The sequence below is a fragment of the Nymphalis io genome, chromosome 5 (assembly GCF_905147045.1).
Source record: "Nymphalis io chromosome 5, ilAglIoxx1.1, whole genome shotgun sequence".
Taxonomy (NCBI): domain Eukaryota; kingdom Metazoa; phylum Arthropoda; class Insecta; order Lepidoptera; family Nymphalidae; genus Nymphalis; species Nymphalis io.
In genome coordinates this window covers 9,262,101-9,287,218 of record NC_065892.1, presented here as the reverse complement: position 1 = coordinate 9,287,218, position 25,118 = coordinate 9,262,101, and the positions used below count along the sequence as shown (strand labels likewise).

At 31.4% G+C, this 25,118-nt stretch overlaps 2 protein-coding genes across 3 annotated transcripts; both read right to left on the bottom strand.

The window, feature by feature from the left end:
- Positions 1-6,296: 6,296 nt before the first annotated feature.
- On the bottom strand, positions 6,297-16,237 carry LOC126768822 (serine/threonine-protein kinase STK11). Of its 2 annotated transcripts, XM_050487168.1 has the most exons (7): positions 15,484-16,237; positions 15,200-15,385; positions 14,869-15,005; positions 13,181-13,369; positions 12,445-12,605; positions 11,396-11,454; positions 10,663-10,776 (listed from the first exon to the last, which is right to left on the bottom strand). In XM_050487168.1, exons 1-6 carry the CDS (start codon positions 16,027-16,029, stop codon positions 11,396-11,398), a joined length of 1,278 nt encoding a protein of 425 aa, XP_050343125.1. In that variant the 5' UTR covers positions 16,030-16,237; the 3' UTR covers positions 10,663-10,776. The 2 variants fall into 2 exon arrangements, with proteins under 2 accessions (XP_050343124.1, XP_050343125.1); XM_050487167.1 differs by lacking the exon at positions 11,396-11,454 and having other exon boundaries at positions 6,297-10,776.
- Positions 16,238-18,125: 1,888 nt separating this feature from the next.
- LOC126768828 (lambda-crystallin homolog) lies at positions 18,126-24,020 on the bottom strand. The gene is made up of 6 exons (XM_050487176.1): positions 23,785-24,020; positions 21,539-21,726; positions 21,082-21,272; positions 19,958-20,133; positions 19,244-19,408; positions 18,126-18,567 (listed from the first exon to the last, which is right to left on the bottom strand). The coding sequence occupies exons 1-6, from the start codon at positions 23,826-23,828 to the stop codon at positions 18,360-18,362; spliced, it is 972 nt and encodes a 323-aa protein (XP_050343133.1). The 5' UTR covers positions 23,829-24,020; the 3' UTR covers positions 18,126-18,359.
- Positions 24,021-25,118: the final 1,098 nt, after the last annotated feature.

The following is a 25,118-nucleotide window of genomic DNA, read 5'->3' as shown; positions in this document are numbered from 1 at the left end:
TGTCGGCCAGTTACAATATCAAATATTTTAATATTTAAAAAGTGAACAAATTTACTTAATTAATTATAAAATGAATGGAGTTATAGATATGTTTATTTGCCAAAATGAAACATTTGAAATAAATGTAATCATTATTATAATATCGTTACATAAAGTTAATATCATCCATAAGTATAATAAAATACAATAAAATAAATGATATATTAACTTATAATTAACACATTTTATAGATTCACTATTTAAATTAAAAAATACACAAGTAAATACTTCATTGTAAGTTCAAAATAAAACCGCTTGATATAACCCTTATATAGCCCGAAGCCGACCCAACGATTCGTGACCTGACCCCACACTAAGATATTTACAATTTCTATTACGTGCATAATGAAATACGAAAGTATAGTTTTATTGCGAATTTAGTAAAAGCGAAATTAACTTTTGATTGCAGTAAGGGATAAAATAAAAAAATATGAGAATTCGTCCAAAAAGTTTTCGTCGCTCGTCGATTACCTATTTGTTTGTCTACTATTCCATATCCGTTTGCTTGACACTCCAGATCTATCGATACATATATATTCTTATATGTATATAACCTATTCAAATCACAGGAGTAATGATAAGCAAACCAAATGATAAACAAATCTACATATTCCAAGCAATTTGCTAAAAACTCGGTTATGTTTTGCACAACAAACAATCCGTGATTTATATATCGCTATTATAAAACAACACTATTCTACTTATCTACTTATATAAAATTTAATTTTTCGTTCAGAGATTCGATAACAACTTTGCCGACATTAAAACATATCCTTTATCAATACCGATGATATTATTCTTATTAGTTTGAATATATGTACTCAAACTTAAAAATACCTTATTTCTGAGGTAGTCGGTTACAATATCATATCAATAGGTTCGAAAACAATATGATTATTAAATGAACAACAAATGAATTTTGTCATTTTAATACGTGACCTTTGACATGTTCGATGTTTTAGATATTCTTTCAAAATCACGAAGCGAACTATATTTGGAGTTCTTCGCATTTACTTCTGTCATGTCAGGTCAATAGGTAGAAGATAGGCATCACCTCTAAATGTTAAAACATAATAAGTTTCCTGTACGATATTTTGTAATTTTATAATTATTTTTAACAAAAGGCACGCATTAATTTGCAAATTTGCATCTATTATTTTGTTCCGGTCTAAAGATGATTACTGTATGGATTCAATGGTTGGTAGTACATAAAGATAATAGAGATAACCACTTCGGAATCAGGAAATTGTCTTGCTTGTCTGTCTGTGTCCTATTATATATTAATATTATTGAATACAAATAATATTCCACTATGCTTTTTCATTGCGATTTTGTGGATACACATGAGGTAGAATTTCATTTAACACGTGCTGATTTAACGAGATGAGTTATAAACACAAATTATGCACATGAAAGTTCTGCGGTGCTTGCCCGGGCTCGACCCGCAATATCGGTTAAAACTGATATATTCTATCCATTGGGTCATATGGGCTTAAATAGTAAAGTCAATAGTGATTAAAATTTATGTTTCATACCCTATTCATCTTACTATTCTGTTAAAATTTTATAAATGTGTTTACATTTTTATCGTCCTTGTTTTGCATAGTTGCATGCAAGAAACAAACTATGTTTATTATTTAAGACGCGGATGTATTTTATGAAATGTTATACGTAAAATAGTTTAAAAAAAATTAAATATAAATGGTTCGATACGAAAGTATATATTGACTCAAAACTAGGTAATAATCTAGTTTTAAGCAATTTTTCTTTAATTTCAAAAAACCTATAAATTATCGTTATAATTACTAAGGCGAAAGGTTAAGCTGATCAGAATTGATGGCATAAGCAAATTAAATTTGTAGGATTGCATAAGGTTCGACCGAGATGTCTTTGATGTTAAAGGTAGATAAACATACTGATATTGACCTACAAAAAGACTATTTGAATTTTATTTGCACAGGCATAGCTATTTACTGCTATATTATAAGCTGTTTCTATATAAACAAACCATTGATGATTTGATATTAGAAATTAATTATCTTTCGATACCATACTAAAATTTGTTGTGAGCCGTGATGACCCAGTCGTAAGAAAACAAGAAAGACCGATGATTCCGAGTTCAAACTCGGGTAAAACCACTTAATTTTGCTGAGCTTAATTTGTTTTTTAAATTAATCTCGTCTTCTGCGGTGAAAGTAAAAACATTGCGAGAAAACCTGCATGTGGTTGACGAAAATCTGCCACTTCCAGCGCGCATTGGAGCAACGGTGTTAAGTAAGCTCCACCACGCTCTTCTCAAAAAGGAGAAGAGACCTTAGATCAGCAGTGGGACATTTACAAGCTGTTGCTTTTTTTTAATAAAAACTTTATTGAACAATATTGAGAGATTATGTTAATAATGTTTATTACTATTATTTAAGCTTTTTATAAAAAAATACCTGTATACACTTTTCTTACTTCCTAACCACTAATATCTATCTTACTTAAATATATTAATTACCAAATAAAGCATAAGAAACACTTTTCTTAAAAATTGTACTTTTGAGATGTAAAGTACTCAAAATTGTTGATATTGCATAATTTTTTTTAAAGTGAAAACTTCTTTAAGCGCGTTGCGCTGGTTTATCGTAAGGTATAGTAGACTAGTGGTTTCTCGTCACCGACATGCTAATGTTAATATAATGAATAAAATCGTTGAAAGTACAAATAATTTAAGTATAGTGGAAATTAATGAGGGTAATAATGATTGGAATTTATGTAAAAACTAACAGTATAAATACTAACAAATAATATAAGTGTAATTTAACTATTATTTATTTAAATTAAGGTATATTAATATTTTGTACCGAGTTTGCGACATACTGTGTATTTTGATGAATAAAATTGTGGAATTTGTACAAATATATTTAACATTATCAAGTTTTCACTTCAGAAAGACAGGCAGTGCCTATGACTGCCTGTCTTTTTTTTATAATGACATTAATATATCTCATTCTTTCAATCTATAAATGTCGTAACGTAAATGCTTCAATGCCATCATAATCAAATAGATTGACGATAAGCCTCGATAACCATTACGTAAAAGCAATAAAACAATTGTTGAAAAGAAAACGCATCTGTAACTAATCTGTAAGAGGTATTATTTCAACTCAAACAGGTTTTAAATTTAAAATGCCAATCACTCAAATTGTTTTTAAGAAGAACAATGGAGTAACGAAGATAGGTGAGTTACTGTTCAACATTAAAAGACAGATAACAATAGAACTTTATAGCATCGCTTTCACTGATCCGTCTTTTCATCACCTATAGATCTCCGCCTATTTAAGATCTTAAAATCATTAATAATTTTTAACAATAGCCGTAATGGGAAATATATTACAGCACACGACTGTTACGCATGCGCAAAAATCGTTATAATAACATATACCATTATACTTCTATTTATATATTACTTCTCATTTTAAAGTTATTGTTATAGTTCTATTTGTAGATGAGTAAATTTAGATTTTGTTTTTAAGAAGGATGGTAGGTGTGGTTTAAATTTTTCGGCCATATCATGAAAAAAACCTTCATAAAAATCAGTTAAAATTTAGATTTAAACGTTGGCAGCAACCTCTAAGCTTAGATAAAGATAGACGCAAGGAGGAAATCTATAATATCTAAATGACCAGCTATCTACCTCATCTAATGAACACACATGGACCGTTTGAAAGCAAGCACTTAGGCGATCCGTTTTGCTATTGTCATCGGCATTCAACATTGAACAGACTAATTACATCTTTCATTATCATCTTTTTCGAGTCGGCTCTTCGCACTATTAAGCTGCCATATACATATTAATCTATCATATTAATTATTAAAAATAAAACTATAAAAATGTCGAGATGGCCCAGTGGTAACAACGCGTGAATTTTAACCGATGATCGTGGGTTCGAACCCGGGCAAGCACCACTGAATTTTCACGTGTTTAATTTGTGATTGTAATTTATCTTGTGCTTGACGGTAAAGGAAAACATCGTGAGGAAACCTGCATGTTTCATTGAAATTATGCTACATGTGTATTCTACCAATCCGCATTGGAGCAGCGTGGTGGAATAAGCTCCAAAACCTTCTCCTCAAAAAGGGAGAGGCGGCCTTAGCCCAGCAGTGGACCATGCACAGGCTGTTACTGTATAGTATCTAAATGGTAACAAATACAAAATTAGTAAAACTAACTCTTTGATATTGTATTAGCCCGTTATAAAGTTAATATTCGTATGTATATTTATAACGTGTTTACTGCTAAGCCAAGGACTAAAGCGACTAGCCGATATCCTCGGAACATCCTTTCACGTTCTACGTAACTACAACATTTGCGAATACTTGTGAATATTTTAAAATGTACCTACGTAATAAAATCCATAAAGGCTGAAGGTTTTCTAGGTATGTAAATATATTCGAATATTTTATATAAAATTTAAGTATCTTCTGGAAAATCGCTTCTATGACCCAAATTATGAATACAAGAGGATAACGATTACGAAAAACTATTACGCTAAAATAGGCAATAACTTGTACATAATTTATCACCATTATAGTATTATGTACATTATAATGTACACAAAACAAGGAGTAGGTAAGTATAAACCTCAAAATTTGAAGATACATATTAAACTTATTAAAGTTGATATTATGTAAGCGTTCACGAACACGATATCAGCATTAATAGACAATTAAATAAAAAATAAAGAGCGATTAGGTTGAGAAAATGCCTTGACCTTTAAATACTGACAATGAGAAAACAATTTAATGGAGTTCGTTCGCAACCCTTCACTCGGATTGTACCCAAGCGATGACACCATTCCGATGCGTACGCACCTCAGGCTATTTGCAGTTACTTCGAAAGTATCTTGTTATTAATAAAAAGTCATATCGATTTTTAAAGTTATTGAAAAAAAATCGTAAATATTAAAAATATAATTGCATTGTGAAATGAATATATATTTTTTCTTAAATAAGTATTTAAAACATGAAAAGCTTGATAAAACGAAAAACAGTCATCCTATTTTTATTAGTTCAAACCCTTGGTGGCCTTGAACGATGTCATTTTGGTTCTAAGACCTAATATTATAAAAATCTATTTATATTTGTCGTATGGACATTTCAGAAATACTTTATTTTAATAATCATCTTGGTATCTCTTCAAAAACATGTTTATTCACACAGGATAAGAGCTATACCATAGCGACATATTTGAAATAATTTCAAACTAGCAACGGATTTGGTAACGACACACCTTTCCAAATGTAGAAAAATTCTTAAAATATTGTGACTAATACATTTGAACGAACATTGCGATAAATTATCTGCACGGGGTGGCATACTGATCTAATTGGTAAGACTTGATATAGCGGAAGGGGCTTTGTGGTACTAAAACTAAAGTACAAGCACTTCCGTGCATTGTGGCTGGGAATGGTGCCGCGGGACACTTGCAACACTACGTTTCTTGTTACCTACTCCATTGAACGTTACCTAAATAGTTATTTCTCGACTCGAGGTATATTTATAATCTATATGTTAATAGGCAGAGACAAAACAATTCAATATATTTTTTTTTATTTTGTTTGGTAGCTATTGACGAGCTTGTGTTTAATAAAACAATTAGGAAATAAGAGTAGATTAAAAATCGAAAGATGCAATTTAATATATTTTAAATATCTCGACCGATGGTCGAAAACGTAACTAGTTCAAGTAAATTCTTTAAAGTTTAATTTATTCTTAAGACTAGAAGTGCGAAGGTGAAATAATATGTGGAATTCAGAAAAAAAATGATAACTATGTGCCAATTGCATTTTTTTTTTTGCGAAATCCTCTCTAAATGTTAGACTGATCCTAAGTATATTGAGCAAATCTGGTCTAGATGGACTTTTAACTTATTCTTAAGAGTTACAATACTAATATAGTACACCATAATAATTTGCGATTTTATGTTTCTTGTAAATAGAGGTTCGGAGTCAGGGACTATTTACGTTCGAGATACTAAAACAATATAGAAAAAAATCCATGGACAACATATTACTGCAGTGAATATAGACTAATTATCAGTCAAAATAATCGAAGCAAATTTTTCAGTATTTTAATTACTGATTCCATATTTAAACTTTTATCCAAGTTTCAAATAATACCTTTATTTATATATTTATTTAGAGTAACCAAAAAGACGCCAATTAAACTTATACTTTTGTCGAAGTGAAAGATGGAAATAAAAAACAAACATGAAATTATTTTAATATTTTATTTACAATATATTAATATTCTCTGTATTTAATATGTTTAACGTTGCTCATAATCAGTTCAGGCACTGCACATTCATCAGTTTAAGCATCACAAATAAAATTTAAGTAACATTTAGGACCTCACTTTTTCTTGAAAACGATCGATAAGGTTAAAAGGTTTCCATTCGCCTTTGGCGCTGTTATATTGTCTGCACAAAAATCTCATTACAATGGCTTATTTAACTTATAATCTATTAACTACTGACTACGATCGCAAATAAAAAAATACACAACTGTTACAAAACAAATGGAAATGTTATGTTGGGTTGCAAAAATAGTGCGGTATCATTTATCTTCCTAATCGAATCAGGGCTGGATTTAATGGACGCCATAATTTTTTTAAACTCTTTTTTGAAAACGTGCAATACTTTTGCTCTCCTCTAAATTCGGCCCTGGCTTAAACGAATATCGCTGAATACATGAAGTACCAAACGAGAATCGATACTCACACACTGGTTAGTACAATTAGGCTGAGAAGAATTAAAAATTTCGAAAACAGATGTTTTTACGATGTATCACTACTGTTGACGGTAAACGGGCTCTATTATAACTACACATAAAGAATATCAAATAAATGTTACGACCTCTATTAAATATTATTAATAATTTAGAAAATTTTATAGATTGATTTATTATAAAATTTATAATTTATTTATCTACATCAAACCGTTATAACATTCTAATGTTTATATATTTGTAGGAGTAATTTTATGAGTTGAAATTTTTCACGAAAATGTTAGTATGAAAATATTACGTATTTTATAATATTAATTCTAATCTTATAAGACTTTTTAAGAACAGTAGTGATTTCAACTAATTGGTTTATTAGCAATTAATCACACAGTCGACGGTTTTATAAATATATGTTACTAGCACTATACTTAAATTTTATTAAAAAAAGAAATAAGAATTTCATGACGAAAAAGTGAGGTCAGATCGAGAGCTTTATATTTAATTCTGAAACAAAAATTGAAAACGCTTTCTCGCCACGAGATAATTTTTAACATCAACAATACATTGAGGAACTTTTAAATGTATGCATACAAATCGAATTACACATTTAATTTATATTTAACAAATATTAACCTAACATGCAATTTAAAAAAACATTATATCACTGAGGGCTGTTTGCCTGTTTTAGATATAAAAAAAAAACACAAAATGTTACACAAAACATTTAAGTACATATCAAGACTTCGGTGCGGTAATACGTGTAAATAGTGTAGTAATATTTTACGTCCTTACTTATAATTGGTGATTAACGTTCGTCTAGTTAGTTACTAATTTCGCTCTTGCTTTCATTATTTATTTGATTTGATTGAAAGAAAACAACGTTGTTTAACTAATCACTCGCTAAGGCCGTTCTCGAACGCGCCTCGATGATAATGCGATTTCAAATACAACTTATATAGTATCAAAATCTCGCTGGGTTTTAGAAAAGCAATTTTTCGTAATGTATTTGGTATATGATAAAACATATTTCCCAATTACAAGTTTCATTCATTCTTATCCATTATAAATATGGTTAATTTTCAATTTTTATTTACACATTTTGTAGTTTCCTTTTTTAGTTAGTATCGCCTAATTTTATACATTTCGTAAGAACAGCGAGCGCGACAAAGCGCGCACTTTAACATTACAACATAAAATACTTAATATAACATGTATAAGTATAGTATATTATATATTTATAAGAAAAAAAGCGGTGTTCGAATATTCGAAACTCCATTAGTAGGTGTCATCAAATTATTGCTCTTTTTATGTGAGTGTTTATTTGTTAATCATGACTTAATTGCTAAACATAAATTGCAATGCGATCATATAAAAAAAGTCATTCCTTTTTTTTTCAAAACATTGTCTGTCTATTCACGAAGGTTCTAGAATCTAGATTATGCAACTAAATGTCACGACCAAAGCATTCCAGCCAAGTAAGCAAGTACTACGTGTATGAGACTGACATGTATAATCCAAAGTTGTCACAGATAATTAACACTAGATCAAAAATTATACAGCCCTCAAGTGATATACTAACTATATAAATAAAATATTGCTACATCGATTTGGTGGTATTGGACTCCCGGAGAAAGAAATATAGGTTTCTTTTTAAACAATATTATATTTATGTGTATTGCCACTTTTTACACTTGAGATCAAAACGTGACAGCAAGATAAGGTATAAAGTTGCAAATATGCAATTCCAATGAAGATGCATTTCACTACGTACTAATAAATGTTTTACAAAACAACACGATGCCTTTATTAATATTTTTGTTTCCATGTTGGTACATTTCAATAATAAAAAATATATACCATATTTTGTCGTATTTTACTTACCAAACAATATAAAAGGTCATTAATCCGTTAGAACCTAACGTGTTTTTGGAAAATTATTTTAGGATTTCGTTTATGATTAGTTTTAACAGAAAAGGTCATATATTTAAAATTCAGCGACTTTTCTTTATAATATTTATACATTTAAAAATTATACTTCTTGTGGCGCCATCTATTATCAAGTAGCTGAACATTATTATTATTTTTAATCATTTTTAAACTCGTAGTATGCGCCTAGTACGAGTTTTTTTTTGACGGGAACTGCAATTATTTGAAATATTGTCATCAGATGTTCCGAATATTGTCACTAGTCGACATTAAGACGATTACGGAATATCGACTACTGCGAAGTCAATTACTGCTTACGTCACAGCTGCATAGTTACACGACTCGAACTTTACCATATTTCACACGTATCATATACGATTAATTTTTAATTAAAATTTAATGCAAATATTTAAAATTAGTCGAACTGTTTTGGAAAAATATTTATTATCGTTTCGTTGTCAGAATTACATAACGTAAAAGCAATTATGCACATGCGATAATTTATATATGACAACATTTACAAGCTTCCGTTTCTGGTAATATTAATAGGGTAGATTTTTATATAAGAATTTAATAAGTGAAAAATTTCGAACAATTCCGTCGGTGGGATTCATGTGTCTGAAAAATTGAACGTTTTAAGGAAATAGTAGTAATGAAATGCAAGTTCAAGCAATGCTAGCTCTACGAGACACATTCTTATTGTTTTTATAATACATTATAAACCTAAATTTATATATATTATTATTATTATTGTTACCTTTTTTATCTTCAATCAATTTACAATTTATTATTTTGCTTTGTAATTAATTTTTGTAAGTCTAAAGTTTTGATACATCTGTACGGTTTGAGAATTTTTGTTTTTAGGATGATTCCTGTCTGTATGTGTATAACATAATGACAAAGTACTCAAAATTTATGTCTAATTTTAATATCATCTCCTTACTTGTGCGTTGTTAACACTTCATTATCTTTTTTCTTATGGTAATACTGGCAAGATTCTTACTTTGAACACGCACTACAAGGCACAATGGTTATTTATAAAATAACTCACAAGTAAGTTTGTGACATGAAAATTATATGTATTTTTTAATTCGGCAGTAAAACTTTTAATTTTTTTAATATAATAGCAATTTAGTATACGATTTAAGAAGTAGTCAAGAAGTCGCTTGATGTGATAGATTGGAGTATTTTATATTTAAAAAAAAACAGATGCGATGAAACACACTGCGAAATTTGGGGTCCTAATTACTTAAGATTAAAGAGATTTAAATTCATTTCGAATGCGTTGCAATCGCTCGATTTATAAATTATATTCATTTAATTCAAAAATTTAACCAAAAGCTTTTGTTTTAGCTAGTAGTATTTTTAATTTTAAAGTAAATTCGATTAGTTTTCAATATTTAAAAACTAAATGCTTTTTACTTTTTCGATATTTATTTTCTATCTATTGGACATATATATTATTTTTTGGTACAAAAAAAGTAATCAGTACTTATCCTATTCGATTATATAAATAACAAGTAATGTACCAGTAGAGCTAGCATGGTAAGATTTACTGATTTCGACCATCATTCCGATTATATTATTAAATATATTTTCTGTAATTACAAGTACAATTACAGAAAATATTCAAGTGAGTTTTATTTTCCATCGGCCTAACAACAGGGACAAATAATTAACGAAATTATTTTTAAGTAGCGTTAAGTCTCACAAAATAAATCACGTTCAACGCCAACACGCGATGTTACGATTTACGTGCAACGGACGAAAACATTAAACTATCCGAGGACCATCGAACGAGACGCTCGAGGAAACCGAACATTGAAGATGGCAGATCTCGACGTCACGCTGCACGTAAATCCGTCGATCATACAAATATTCCAACGAATATTCTAGAAATGAAGGGTGCAGGTCGCGCGCGATCACGTGAGGCGGCACGACGGCAAGCGCCCGCACGACGAGTGCCAGCGCCGCTTGCACTGCGTGGACTCCGCGTCCGACAGCTCCGCCGTCGACATCGTGCGCGACCCGCCGTCGCCCAGCTCTGCAAATTGTTGTTGGACAGTTCAATACCGAAGCTCGATTCACTTCTGCGGACTCCGTAACAGACACGAGCCGGATTAGATATAAAATTTGTATTCCATTTATTACATACACAAATGTATTCACATTTAAACAACGTCAGGGTAGCGCATGAGCATTGATCCGGACCGGGTTTAATTATTAACTTTAAATATTTGTTTCCTAGTAGCTTTTATATGTATATTATGTATAAAAAATAATATATTTTCACAATATGTGTCGTATTGCTAAGAATTTTCTAGGCTATGATTTTATCTCATATCCTTGTAGAATGAAGTCATAAGTCAAATACATTGACGACGTAACTCAAAATAGAATACAATGAAATACTAACTAGTGGTTAGTTACGGATAAAATATTTTTATTAATCAATTGCACTTAATGATCAAAGTTATTAGAAATCAACAAGTTGCTTGTGATGAATTAGCACGAGATATTCCTTATATCTATGCGTCACAAACTAATTATATGGCTGTGTTAAGTGGGATTGCGCAAACCAAACGAAAAAAAAAAACATTAATAATCATATCTAATAAGTATGTTACATACAAAAGGCCATTGAACATTTCCATGCTACGAACCTAACTCAATGAACAAATACGAGCGCGAACTTGACCAGCTTTCTGAAATTCGTCAGAATCTGTAACGTAGTCATAATCAATATGGCTTTTAGTTCACAAAAGGTCGTATGTAAAATACAGCGTACTTCAAAAGCCACCTTATGGTTAGCGAACACCACCGGCCATACGGAATCGCGCAGTTAGTGAGAACTATGATGTTATGTCCCTTGTGCTTTAATTACACGTGCTCACACTAACCGTAATACTACATTACTAAGTATAGCTGTTTGGCGGTAGAATATCAGACGAGTGGATGGTACCAACTAAACGGGCTTGCACAATGCCCTCCACCAAGTAAGTTTTGCTGTACTATTTTCTTTAAGGAATTAAATACATAAATTAAAAAAAAAAACGTTAATATGCGATTAATTTAAATATTACATTGAAACTAAATTTTATATACAATCATTTGCAGTACCGAAAGTGATGTGCATTACAATCTCTTCCGGTCGGATATGGTCTTTCGAGGTCAATGTCATTTGTAATATTTGTTAGCTAATCGTTATGATTACGTCGATATTTTTACAAGGATTACTCTATTTACATTAAAATGGAAGGTTGAGGATAATGAGTAATATAAATAACAAAAATACACAAACAGTTACTTATTTGTTCGATGAATAATAATATTTACAATTGTTTAATCATTTGTATGATTTGTTATGACCTAATGTGTTTGACAATAATTAAAGTAATCATTCGATGTAAGATACCTAATTTTATACTGAACAATTCGGTGCAAAATTATAAGTAAATAAAATTTTAGTCTCTCTGTCAAAAAAAAAACAATACTTTTGTTCACATATCCCACTTTCAATTTTTTTTATGTTATTCGTTCCAATTACAACTCGGCCAATCGCTTATCGAGATCAGCCTTCGAACAGGCAATTATCTTAATCGCAATGAGATTGAATCATAAGGTCGAAATTTCGTAAAAAGTGATTTGTAAAAAGGCGATCATATGATATTATGTATAGACGTAAAGGTTTCGCCCTGGGACGAGGGGTTACCGTGGCGCAGATCGTGCTCGGTGAAGTAGTGGTGCGGCGTGGCGTAGTGGCGCTCGACGAGGTACGGCACGACGGTGGAGCTGTGCAGCTCGTCCGAGCGCCGCGAGCGCGCGCCCACCGCCGCCTCGCCCGCGCGCAGCGCCGGCCGCGCGCGCACCCAGCTGCGGCACCCCGTGACGTCACTCACGGACACACGCACACGCACACGCGCACAAGCAACATAGCTCTAAGCTCCTATGTTCCTTGTGCCTGTATTTTAAACTTAAATTCGCATCATAGCCACTAAAAACTATTGAGACATTTTATAAGGACATTCTATGTAGAAAATTGGAATGAGTCTCATAAAGCATTACAGCCATGAAACTCCTACATCAGATCGGCTCGAGGCGGACGGTAGTCCTACGGGACTATGAGAGAGATAAAATACAAAGTACACTTGTATGTGTATAAGTGCGCAACAAAGCAAACACTTATGCATTATAATATTTCCTACATGACTATGAGATTCATCACTGTGACCAAAATTCGGTGAGTGCACTATTAAACTATTATTACTAAAATTAACTCACTCAATCTGTAAAATCAAAATACAACAATAAGCAGTATTGTTGTAAGGGGATAAGACTAATGACTAAGAGCTACCTGCCCAGCCAGGCTTACACTTAAGCCTAATCACCAATAAATTTAATTGAATTCTTTTATTAATTAATTATTACATATTTAAGTAATCACTTACTCATGCCTTTTTATTTCCTGTACAGTTGGTCTCTCATCTGGATTCCGCTTCAACATATGCATTAAAAGAGTTTCAAGTAAAACCCCAACTGAAGATGGTGGTGGGGCTGGCTCCCCTCGACCTATTGCCTCTAATAGCCGATACACATTGTCACCTTCAAACGGATACCTCCCAGTTGTCATGTTGTATCTGTGAAATAAATTTGTTTGTAATATAAAATAAAAAATATTTTTATTATAAGATACATATTCAATGTTTATTTCTTTTGAGTTTGTATTATTTGCCTTTTTAATAAATGATATAATTTTTTTTTTTCGTTTTTAGGTGTATACTCGCACAGTAAGAGCATAAGCCACCTTACACATTGTTAACATGATGCCTAGCATTAAATTTTATATTATGCCGATATTTACAGCTCACTCATTAAAATATGTATTGAGTAGTAAAATAAAAATAAATAAGCCTTACGACTTGTAAAATTATCATTCGTATTTAAAGTTTAAATAATTCAATTGTTGATTGGTGGCTTTCAACAACCCTGTGTGGGTACGTAGCACTCACTCATATTACATTTACTGTAATATGTGTATAAACAGCGCTATTGTTGTGTACAGTTTGAAGGGTGAGTGAGCCAGTGTAACTACAGGCACAAAAGATACATAACATCTTTGTTCCCTAAGTTGGTGACATATCTAAAGGATTGGTTAATGTCTATGGGCAGTGGTGACCACTTACTATAAAGTTGTCATTTGCCAGTCTGCCTACCTATTAAATACAAAAAAACGACTAAGTTAAGTCATATTTTATTAGTAGTTTTTTTTATATGAAATAAACATACAACCTACCTACCACTTAAAATTCTTTCTAGTAAAAAATTTTTGAATATATCACAATGTTATTTTAGTTAGAAAAGATAATATCGGTAAAAAGAGCATACATTAAAATTGTATGTATAATTTATATACCTATACAAAAATACAAAAGGAATTTTCCATTGTTAGACAGGAATTTAGGTCAGTTTATTCTTAAGTGTACTGTTGACAATATATACATACTTAAATCACTCATGAATCATTTTATAACACACTTATTTACATTAAAAGTCATGATCACAAGAATACATTAAAAAAGTGAGTGGAGCGATAAATTGCTTTTTTAATAATTTATATATATACTTAACAAAATAATTGTGAAGTTTATGGAAAGTTGAATGACCTTTTTAATTATATATTATTTACAGAAACCTATTGGCTGACACATACTACTAACAGGAAACAGACAGTGATGAAATAATGTTGTAAAGTCATAAAATTAATCACTACTATTTTGTTTAAATATAACTTTTTACTTTATACCTAGTAAGAGTCTATGAAGATAGACAACTCAGGAAGTAAATTATCAAGTGTTGCTAAAGACACCCTAAAATATTTGTAAATTAAATTAAAGAAAATAGTAAACTAAAAAAAATTGTATAAAAGATTCCAATGTTCATTGTAATCTCAGTAAACTGTGCCTTGTAATTTGTACCAAAATGTTCGTCATTAAATTCTAAATGATAACATTATATTTACACATGATCTAATTTACATGGTAAACATATATTATCATTATCAAGTATTGTCTGAATTCAGTTGTTTATCCTTATTTAATTTTTATTCAATAACTCTTTAAGCCTAAAATCAACTTACAATGTGACTCCACTACTCCATATATCAACTTTGACACCAGAAAATTGTTCAGCTCCATTGGCTATCTCCGGTGGTTGAAAAGCTGGAGAACCTTGTCCTGTGTAACATGTGTCTTCTGGGGAAAACATGTCTAATGCCTAAAAGAGTTAAGAAAAATTTAAATGCATTATACAATTCATGAAATTAATAGTTAAATATAAGGCCTTCATAATATCTATTTGCTCACCTAATATGATATTTTTTAATCTGACTTATTGTTAAGTACTTAAAATATATATAATAAAAGTTGAATTACATTGAAACTAATAACTTACTTCTGAGAAATACTTACTTCAGCAACACCAAAATCAGTTATTTTCAGTGTCTGGTCCAATGTCAATAATAAATTTCCCGGTTTAATGTCTTTGTGAACCACACCTTGGCCGTGCAAATACTCTAAGCCGTCCAGCAGCTGAATAAAGTAATCATGTGCTTGACGCTGAGGAAATTTCTTGCCTGGGCTTGATTCAAGCATATCCTATAAAATTTTAATCAAATATAACTGTTAATAAAGATGCATGTATCATTATTACAGTTTTATTTTTTATTTTATACTAATCTTAACTCTTCGCTTACCTGAAGTACGCCTACACAAAACTCCATAACTAAATACATTTTTTGCTTCTCATCATTGTACATAACATCGACTAGTTCTATCACATTTTTATGTCTAAGTATTCGCAGTAGTTGTATTTCTCTCTGTACATTTTGCTCACCGTTTGGTATTCTTCTCAGTTTCCGTTTTTTTAATATTTTAACAGCTCTTCTACATAAGGTCTCAGAGTCCAGCATCTCTTTAACTTTGCCATACGAACCTTCACCTAACACGTCGCCCATTACGTACTTTCCTACCATTTTGCATTTTTTCTTTTTACTTCTGTATATTACATCTGCACTATCGACTCTATGAAAAAATAGGTTAGTGTGGTCTAAATTAAGATCTAAATCATCTATTTGATCGTCGTCAAGCCAAGTAACGGAGTGTCGTTCAGGACTGCCCTCCAGTAAGAAATTATCTTCGCTTTCTTGTGGTGCAATAATGTTTGATACTTCAAATTCCTCATTTTCAGCATCTGGAAGACTTTCACTACTACAGATTTTCCTACACATTCTTGGATCCATTATCTATCAAAACAACACATTTGGAAAAACTATTTGTAGATCTAAATAGACTTCGAAGCCTCCCGCCGTCACAAATAACTTTATTTATAAAATTAATTTAGACATCTCTCAAAATATATTCCATCCGTACATGGTGGACAAAAGATTTTTTATAAAAATTAGCTTTGTGTTTGCGATGATTGAAGGTAAATAAAATACGAATCCATGAAAATTGAAACATCGCATTGAAACCACAGATAATATAATATTTATATATCAAAATTTTTCTATGGTTTGTCTTTTAAAGATTGTACATTATTTTAAAGTCCTGGTGATTTAGTGAATTATAAAAAATAACAATTAATTTTTATGAATCGTTTTTTTGCATGAACAGCAAATTACAATTTTTATATAATGTCGCTTTATTTTAGAATGGCAAGGATTATATGTGACAGTTTTCCCGCTTTGACACATCGTCAAGAGCAGTGGCTTCGGCATTTAATGAGCGGGCAATTCAAATTTCGAATTGTCCTTAGCAATTATTCGTATGTAATCGTCAATATTTGGCATTTGCCAGTGTTATTCGTAATTCGTATTTTAAACGAATAAATTAGATTTTCTTTTTAATGTTATATAAACATATATCAGAACCAATATTTCTTTTTTTTAGGCGGGAGGTCTAATATCACTTCTCGAAGTAATAAAATAAAGTATTCGACTGTTTTCAGATGTTGGCCTCGTATACAAAAGCGCATGTAACGAAAATTTAGATATTATTATACATAAAATTAACTAGCGGTAGATTATAATTAGTTTTTAATAATTGCTTCTGACTCTCTAAAGTTAATAAATCCTTCATGACGCAAGATATTCTTTTAAAGGCAAATAAGGCATCTAGTAGCTTGAAGTCCTGCAAAATGGCGATCGGTGCTTGTATACAACAAGTCTATTTACTTGAGTCAAATATATTAGGGTTTCATATTTTAGAGTATGAGTAAAATGCTAATAATAAATTAGTAGTTAATTATGTTTTTGTTCTTCTTCTATCAAGGAAATAAATTGAAATATATTTAATTTATTGATTTTTATGTTAATTTTTTATTATTTACTTAACCATTTTTTTTGAGTATATTAGAGAAAAAAAAACGTAATTTTTAAATTTTCGGTATCCGGCTGGATATTGCGTTACGGATATCCGGTATCCCTTACAGCAAAATAAGGCCAGAGACCGAATTTCCGGATATCCTGGGATAATAATAATATAATAATAATAATATCCTGGGAAATTTTTTACACACGGCTATCTGATTCCAAATTAAGCTTGTACAAAGCTTGTGCTATGGAAACCAAACAACTGATATACTACATATACTACTTTTCTTTTGTAAATATATACTTATATAGATAATTACACCCAGACTCAGGACAAACAGACATGTTCATGCACACAATTGTCTGTCATGGTTGGGAATCCAATCCACAACCTTCGGCGTGAAAAGGCAAGTATCTACCAACCACGCCAACCGGCTCGTCAAATATCCGTTTCATCGTGGAAAATTTGGACCATCCATAAAATTTTATATAAGTATAAAAGTATTTAATTACTTATGTACACCGTTATTAGTTCTTTCGTTTTATTTTTGTAAAATAAGTTCTGGAAATTGTCTGGATTAATTATAAGACTACTTTTTTATTTAGATGGCTTTGTGCAAGCTCATCTGAGTAGGTACCACCTACTTATCGGATATTCTAACGCTGAACAGCAATACTTAGTATTGTTGCGTTACAGTTTGAAGGGTTAAAAAGCAAGTGTAACTACAGAGACAAGGGACATAACACCTTCGTTCCCAGGGTTGGCAGCACAGAGGCGATTTAAGAAATGATTAAAATTTCTTACATCGCCAATGTCTATTAACGGTTGTGACCAAATCAATTGGTGCATTTGCCCGTTCGCCTACTATAACATCAAACGACGAAATAATCATCAAACAAAAGTAAAATAGGAGCTTTGTTGTTATCGCTTCCAGCTATCCTCATGAAGTTGATCCTGTTTCTGGAAGTACTTCAAATAAATTGGATTTACCGATGAGTAATAAAAAGCTTAATAGAAAAACACATTTATATTGTTTTAAATATTTATTCAATAAAATATTGACAAAGTTGCTTTGTACATGTTTGTAAATAGTAAAAAGATTTTAATATTTATATTTTTTGCTTTTAATATTTTTATATTCAACAAATAATGGCACGTATCTTAATCACATATTTGATTGCTTAACGAAGTAATAGGAACAGTTGAATTGCCCTTAAAATTTATCACGTGCATTGTCTTTACATTAATCTTTAGCTCTTTAATTTTTTTTATATTTGGTGTTCATTTCCTTCTTCAGGAGCGCTAATCGCGTGAGACACGCGTCCCGCCACGCGCGGCGCTCTGGTAGGCGCTTCACGGGGACCATTGCGTCCAGCTGAGCGCAAATTGTATCCGCGCTCTTTGATGTAGTCATCCTCGGTATTTCGCCAAACGTATTACTCACGCTATAGATAGTTTCCCCGTATCTAAAAAATAACAGATTAAAAAAAGGTGGGTGATTGACAATGTTATGCTCCTAACTAAGACTAATTTTAGATGAAGTCTACCTAGATTTTTTTTTATAGAATAGGAAGGTGGACGAGCATATGGGCCACCTGATGGTAAGTGGTCACCAAACGCCCTTAGACATTGGCATTGTAAGAAATGTCAACCATCGCTTATAACCAATGCGCCACCAATCTTGGGAACTAAGATTTTATGTCCCTTGTGCCTGTAATTACACTGGCTCACTCACCCTTCAAACCGGAACACAACAATATCAAGTATTGCTGTTTTGCGGTAGAATATCTGATGAGTGGGTGGTACTTACCCAGACGAGCTTGCACAAAGCCCTACCACCAGTAATCTGAATCTGATCTCTTCTAAAACCTTCCATATTTATTCCCATATCCCGCTAAATGTCTATAAATCAGATATATAATGTTATTAAATTAACAGATTATCCAAGAGGGAAGGGCGTACTGATTTATGAAGATTAAGCACTGTTGACGAATTTTATAGACAATACTAGCTGAACCCTCAGCCACAGTTACTTTGGCATTTATATTATGAAAACAGTTGGAAAATATTCAATCGAGGAAGAAAACATTATCATTTCGAATATACATATATTTCATTAAAATAACACAAATATTAATTTACCTTTCAATGTAACTCTTCATGCCTTCAGCATTCAGATGCGCAGTTTCTAATGACCCGAGGAAAGCGTAACGCATTCCCAAACCTTCTGAAATAACTTTATCGACATCTTTGACGTCTACAACTTTGTCCTCAACCAAGCGCCAGACTTCATTTAAAATGGCGTATCTAGAAGTAAACGGGTAAGTTCGGTATGTATGCAAGCAAAGAATTAGTATACCGTACAGGATACGCAACTTATCGAGATAATTCAAGATATTTAAGCCGAGATGGCCCAGTGGTAAGAACGGGTGAATCTTAACCGATGAACGTGGGTTCAAACCCGGGCAAGCACCTCTGAATTTACATGTGCTTAATTTCTGTTTATAATTCATCTCGTGCTTTTCGGTGAAGGAAAACATCGTGAGGAAACCTGCATGTGTCTAATTTCATCGAAATTCTGCCACATGTGTATTCCACCAACCCGCACTGGAGCAGCGTGGTGGAATAAGCTCCAAACCTTCTCCTCAAAAGGGAGAGGAGGCCTTAGACCAGCAGTGGGACATTAACAGGCTGTTACTGTACTTTAGAGTAATGATTAGGAGTAATAACAGTCATATTTTTCGAAGTACTATACTTTTGATCGACTCAAATTAGCCCCATTTATATAAAGAAATATATATATACACTTAATAATAACCATAAAAATATTTTTTACGCAAATTAACCGCTACTTACTGAATGCGATTTAAAACAAAGCCGTCAATTTCTCTGGATAGCGATACTGGCTCTTGTCCAATCTCTATCATTATTTCTCTGGTCTTCTTAGCGACTTCGGGCTTCGTCCATGGCGCTGGTACTATTTCAACTAACGGCACATAGTAAGGAGGATTTACTGGATGCGATACTACGACCTGACAAAATGATAAACAACTTGATTTAAAAATTAATTATTAATATTTTAGAAAACAACATTAATAAGTAAATACCATAACCGATTTTTTTAACAATGACGATCTCTTATCATGAGACAAAAGGTTTAACGTGCTTTGCGAGGCAAGGGAATATAACAACTTTATTAAACCTGGCTGCTACTAAGCAGTCTTTATGAGAAAAATTCGATACTTTTTTTTCAAACTAGGATTCAAACCGAGGATCTTGGGATCTACAGACATATAAGTTAGCCACTAGATCAGAGAGGCACTAAATATAGCGAGGCATAGTACATTAGAAAAACAATATTATCAAAACCAGTTTAGTTATCCTTTTCATTTTAGTTAAGTTTATATATCATATATTACGTGCGTTAAAAAAATAATTCTAATGCAGTACAGAATAAAACTTTCTAATTTACATGTATGTAGGGTATGTAGATATGAGTATAAAAGTTACAAATCTAGTAATGTTAGTTCCATTTAAATTCAATTACATAAGATGTCATTTTATAATTACATAACATTGTTTTTCTATTTCTTTGATAGTACAGTTTCAACCAGTGTCTTTGATTGTGTTAGTGGCTTATTTAAATATAGTAATCAATATATCTGAACGATGTAATATGTTGTTACATTATCTCAAAAATGAATTGAGTTTATCGCGACACTTGTAACCAATACACAAAGTAGATTGTTTGTAATCAAAGGATCAACTATTTACACCGATTTTTTATTATTATAAGCGTTAGATAGCTTATTTATTGATAAAGGACAATTTAATATTATAAATAATTTAACATCAAGCGCACGCCACGATCCACATGTGGTAAAGATCATCGCAACTGGATCCCAGCAGATTAATTTTTCATTTTCATCCAGCAGCAATTACTTTCAAAATTGGTATCGAGTTCAGTAAGATCTACTTACTTGTGATTTGTGTTTTAATTCCGCAGAGAATAGAGAAGGTAGCGTTGTACTTGTTGAACTGGAGAGAATAGTTTTGTCATCCACGACCTTGTCCAAGTCCTGGAATACTTTCTTCTTTAGTTCTAGGTTTTCTGGTACACACTCTTGGACAAAAATCGCATCTTTTACAGCTACCGCTAAATTAGTAGACCCTGAAGAATTATATAAAATGTTTATTCTTTTAAATTACTTAATACAGTCACTCTGCCCGTAATCCATTAATAACTATCTATCTATATTTTTCGTATAGCAAATAAATCGAACGACATCATTATTTATTTATAAAATTTAAGTCGATCGATAGAAGTATATTATATTTATTCGAATAGTTATATTCGAATAGTTAAAGTGTGCTGGTTTATAGTGTTTAATTAAATTGTAATATTTAGAGCATTGTGTATGTGATAACGAAATATACCTTTGACACAGCTAAATTGCTCTTCAGCATTGAGGCTGCCACGCAGTAAGCCGTCTTTTTCCAAAGTTTTTAGTTGAACCTTAATATCTTCAAGTGCATCCGAGACCTGCTTCGGAATTATATCGAAGATTGTCACTTGGTAACCGACTGAAGCGAAGAGCATCGCCCATGATCTTCCAATCAGACCACTGAAAAAATCAATCAAACATAATTAATCCAAAAAAATAATACTACTTTGGGGAGCGATAATTTGTTAGAACTTAAATAATGATAAGTCTTGCCGAAATTAAAAACTATTCATTAAATTATAATACTAGGTTTTTTTGTTTTATTTGGCATTGACTTCATAATGTTGTTAATAATATTTATCTTTCACTTTTAAGTTATTTGTTCTTTATTGTCTCGTATCAAATTGTTTTCTAAGTTGTTTTTTGTTTCTCACAAAAAAATATTTTGACATAATAAATGACTGGTAATTTTTTCAACATTTGATTAGAGTTATTATTATATCATATCTCATTATAATAATTTTATAAATAAAAAATACTCGTTTATACCTAAATATGTATTATATGTAAGTTTTTTTAGCTCATATAAAACAATATTGATAAGCAACTGCTAGAATACTATCTTCTGTAAATTAACATTATTATTAAACTTGGCAATATCTTGTTATCTTCAAGTGAGATGTTTACATGATATAGAAACGCGTAATAAAATAGAAAATCATTAAAAATAATCAACTAGTTGATTATTTTTTCTATTTTATTATTCATATTGCGTGTTGATAATAATAATAAATAAATAATTTATCACCAATATTTTGAACTATGTCATTGCTTTTACTTGCATTTGCTTTAACTGTATATTACTACGTATATTAAGCAGTTACTGTGTAATGAAAATAAGAGACTTATTTATATATAGAGATTAACTGATCTATGAGGCTATACATAATAATAATAATAATAATAATATCCTGGGACATTTTTCACACACGGCCATCTGATCCCAAATTAAGCTTGTACAAAGCTTGTGTTATGGGAACCAGACAACTGATATACTACATATACTACCTTTATTTTGTAAATACATAATTATATAGAAAACTACACCCAGACTCGGGACAAACAGACATGTTCATGCACACATATGCCTGTCCTGGGTGGGAATCGAACCCACAACCTTCGGCGTGAAAAGGCAAGTATCTACCAACCACGCCAACCGGCTCGTCAACATGGTTACATAATAGCTATTAAATTGCATGTAATATTTACCCTTTGATAATATTGTCTTTACTTGTAAGTATGATTTTAATGAATAAATCACACATGCTAGATACACGATAAGATAAGATTTATTGTAATTTCTGACTTAACTGAGCATGACTATTATTTTTATGGACGCTGACATTTACTTATATTTCCAAATCAACCCTTAGGCAATCATACTAACTATTACAACTACTTAAAAATATACCTGACTACGGGTTTGATATTCGAATGTTTATATAAGAAGTCAGAATGTTGATAACATTTTACATTATGAAACGAAATACGAAATGAAAAGTAAATAATATATTTATACACAACAAAGCCACTCACTACAAACTATATATCTATATTACCAATATATATTAATTTGTGTTTCAAAATTAGATAATATGTAATCTTGGTATATATTCGAAAACCATAGGAAGTATTTTATTACATTTTTTTAAAGTAGAAACTACGATAATACTACAAAAAGTAAAAAAATACCAAATACATTTTCAATAAATAATATGCATATCTGCCTAAAGCGAAACCAACATGGCTTCAAAACATCTCCATGGAAAGTATAAAGAGTAGGTGAAGGTCGTGCGTATCGACTAGGGCTATTTAGTGTTTACTTGTACACTTTCAACAACATTCATTATACAAAAATGAAAACAAATTTCATTCGTTGTTAATATTTTGTACAAGTATTTTCGGAATAGAGGAATAATACTTACTTAACATTTATATTTTTTTATATCATTATATAATAATGTAGGTATTTTTTCATTAATATCATCATCATATATTTTTTTTTGATATAATTTATATGCAAAGGCATATAAATTAACAGAAATTGTAATGAGGAAAATATAAAACTGGTTTCTTAAATAAATACTCGTAAGAATAATTTATTATTATAATGAATTGTATATTCAAACATAAAAAAGTCGCAACATAATTTCAATTAACAATTTTATAAATTCTTACCTGCCAACTATACCAACTTTTTCAGTCTTGAGCTTTGCCGCCATTTTCCACAAATTTCTTGATTTGCAACACAATATCCTTCGATCGTGTCACTCGAGAGAATGGTGAATTGGAGACTTGAATGTTAGCGGGGCAACTAAACTGACGTAAACTAGTTATCGGCATCAAGTTTTAAATCAGCGCCACACTTCGATTCACTATAGGAGACAATCATTGCTGCATTAATGAAAAGTGCAGTAAAGATAACGTTAGGTATATCAAGTATTCTCATTTAGATAAAAAAAGTTGTATCGTGCAAATGCAGAAAGTGTTTTTGTTTCCGAGTAATCTTAAAAAATTATGATTACTCAGCTGAAAAGGTTAGACGTGGTTATTGCGATATTGTCCCATTCGAAGCGGTTATAGTAAAATTATATTATTTTTGGCTGGATCAGGTCCCTCAGCGACGAGGCCTCAAGGCCGCTGCCTTGTAGGACTAGTCATAAATCCGGGGCTATCTATGGAGATCAAAATGAGATTCATTTAAACGTAAATAAATTACTTTGACAGACTTCCATCGGTTGCTACGTATTGTATCAATGTAAAAAATTTCCTTGATATTGTTGTGTTCCGGTTTGAAGGGTGAGTGAGCCAGTGTAATTACAGGCACAAGGGACATAACATCTTAGTTCCCAAGGTTGGTGGCGCATAGGTGATGTAAGCGATGGTTAACATTTCTTAGAATGCCAATGTCTAAGGGCGTTTGGTGACCACTTACCATCAGGTGGCCCATATGCTCGTCCACCTTCCTATTCTATAAAAAAAAAAAAAAAAAAAAAAAAAAAAAAAAAAAAAAAAAAAAAAAAAAAATTTAATATTTCGCTGTATCATCTCAATATTTCAAAAATATATCGTAAGCCTAAATAAAATTTTGCCTGTACGAAGTTAGATTAGGTAGCTTATATTTACGTATATACTTTGTGCAAGCCAGTCTGTGTGGGTACCAGCCAATCCTCATATTTTACCGCCAAACAGAAATATTTAGTATAGTTGTGTGCCGATTTAAAGAGCGAGTGAGCCAGAGTAACTACGGCACAAGGGATATAACATCTTAGTTCCCAAGGTTGGTTGCGCATTGACTATGTACGGAATGGTTATTATTTCTTAAGTCACCAATGGATGTAGGCGATGGTTACCAAAAACCAGCAGGTGGCCCATTTGCCAGTGCGACTATCGTTTTCATAAAATAAAAAGTAACAAGGCATAATAAGTTAGCTGTAGTGCAGTATAATTATTATCAGCTCATTTATTTATATTTTGTACAGAATAACAGGTACTGATACTGATACGGTTAA

Bases quoted from the DNA above. Each gene is read 5' to 3' on its own strand.
- LOC126768822 (XM_050487167.1), bottom strand. From the start codon at position 16,029: ATGGATCCAAGAATGTGTAGGAAAATCTGTAGTAGTGAAAGTCTTCCA. The intron at 13,370-14,868 runs GTAAGTTGATTT...TTTATTTCACAG, and splicing joins TGGAGTAGTGGAGTCACATT to ATACAACATGACAACTGGGA. The intron at 10,777-12,444 runs GTAACCCCTCGT...AACAATTTGCAG, and splicing joins CGAGCACGATCTGCGCCACG to AGCTGGGCGACGGCGGGTCG.
- LOC126768828 (XM_050487176.1), bottom strand. From the start codon at position 23,828: ATGGCGGCAAAGCTCAAGACTGAAAAAGTTGGTATAGTTGGCAG. The intron at 21,273-21,538 runs GTATATTTCGTT...ATAATTCTTCAG, and splicing joins GCAATTTAGCTGTGTCAAAG to GGTCTACTAATTTAGCGGTA. The intron at 20,134-21,081 runs GTAAGTAGATCT...TCATTTTGTCAG, and splicing joins AATTAAAACACAAATCACAA to GTCGTAGTATCGCATCCAGT.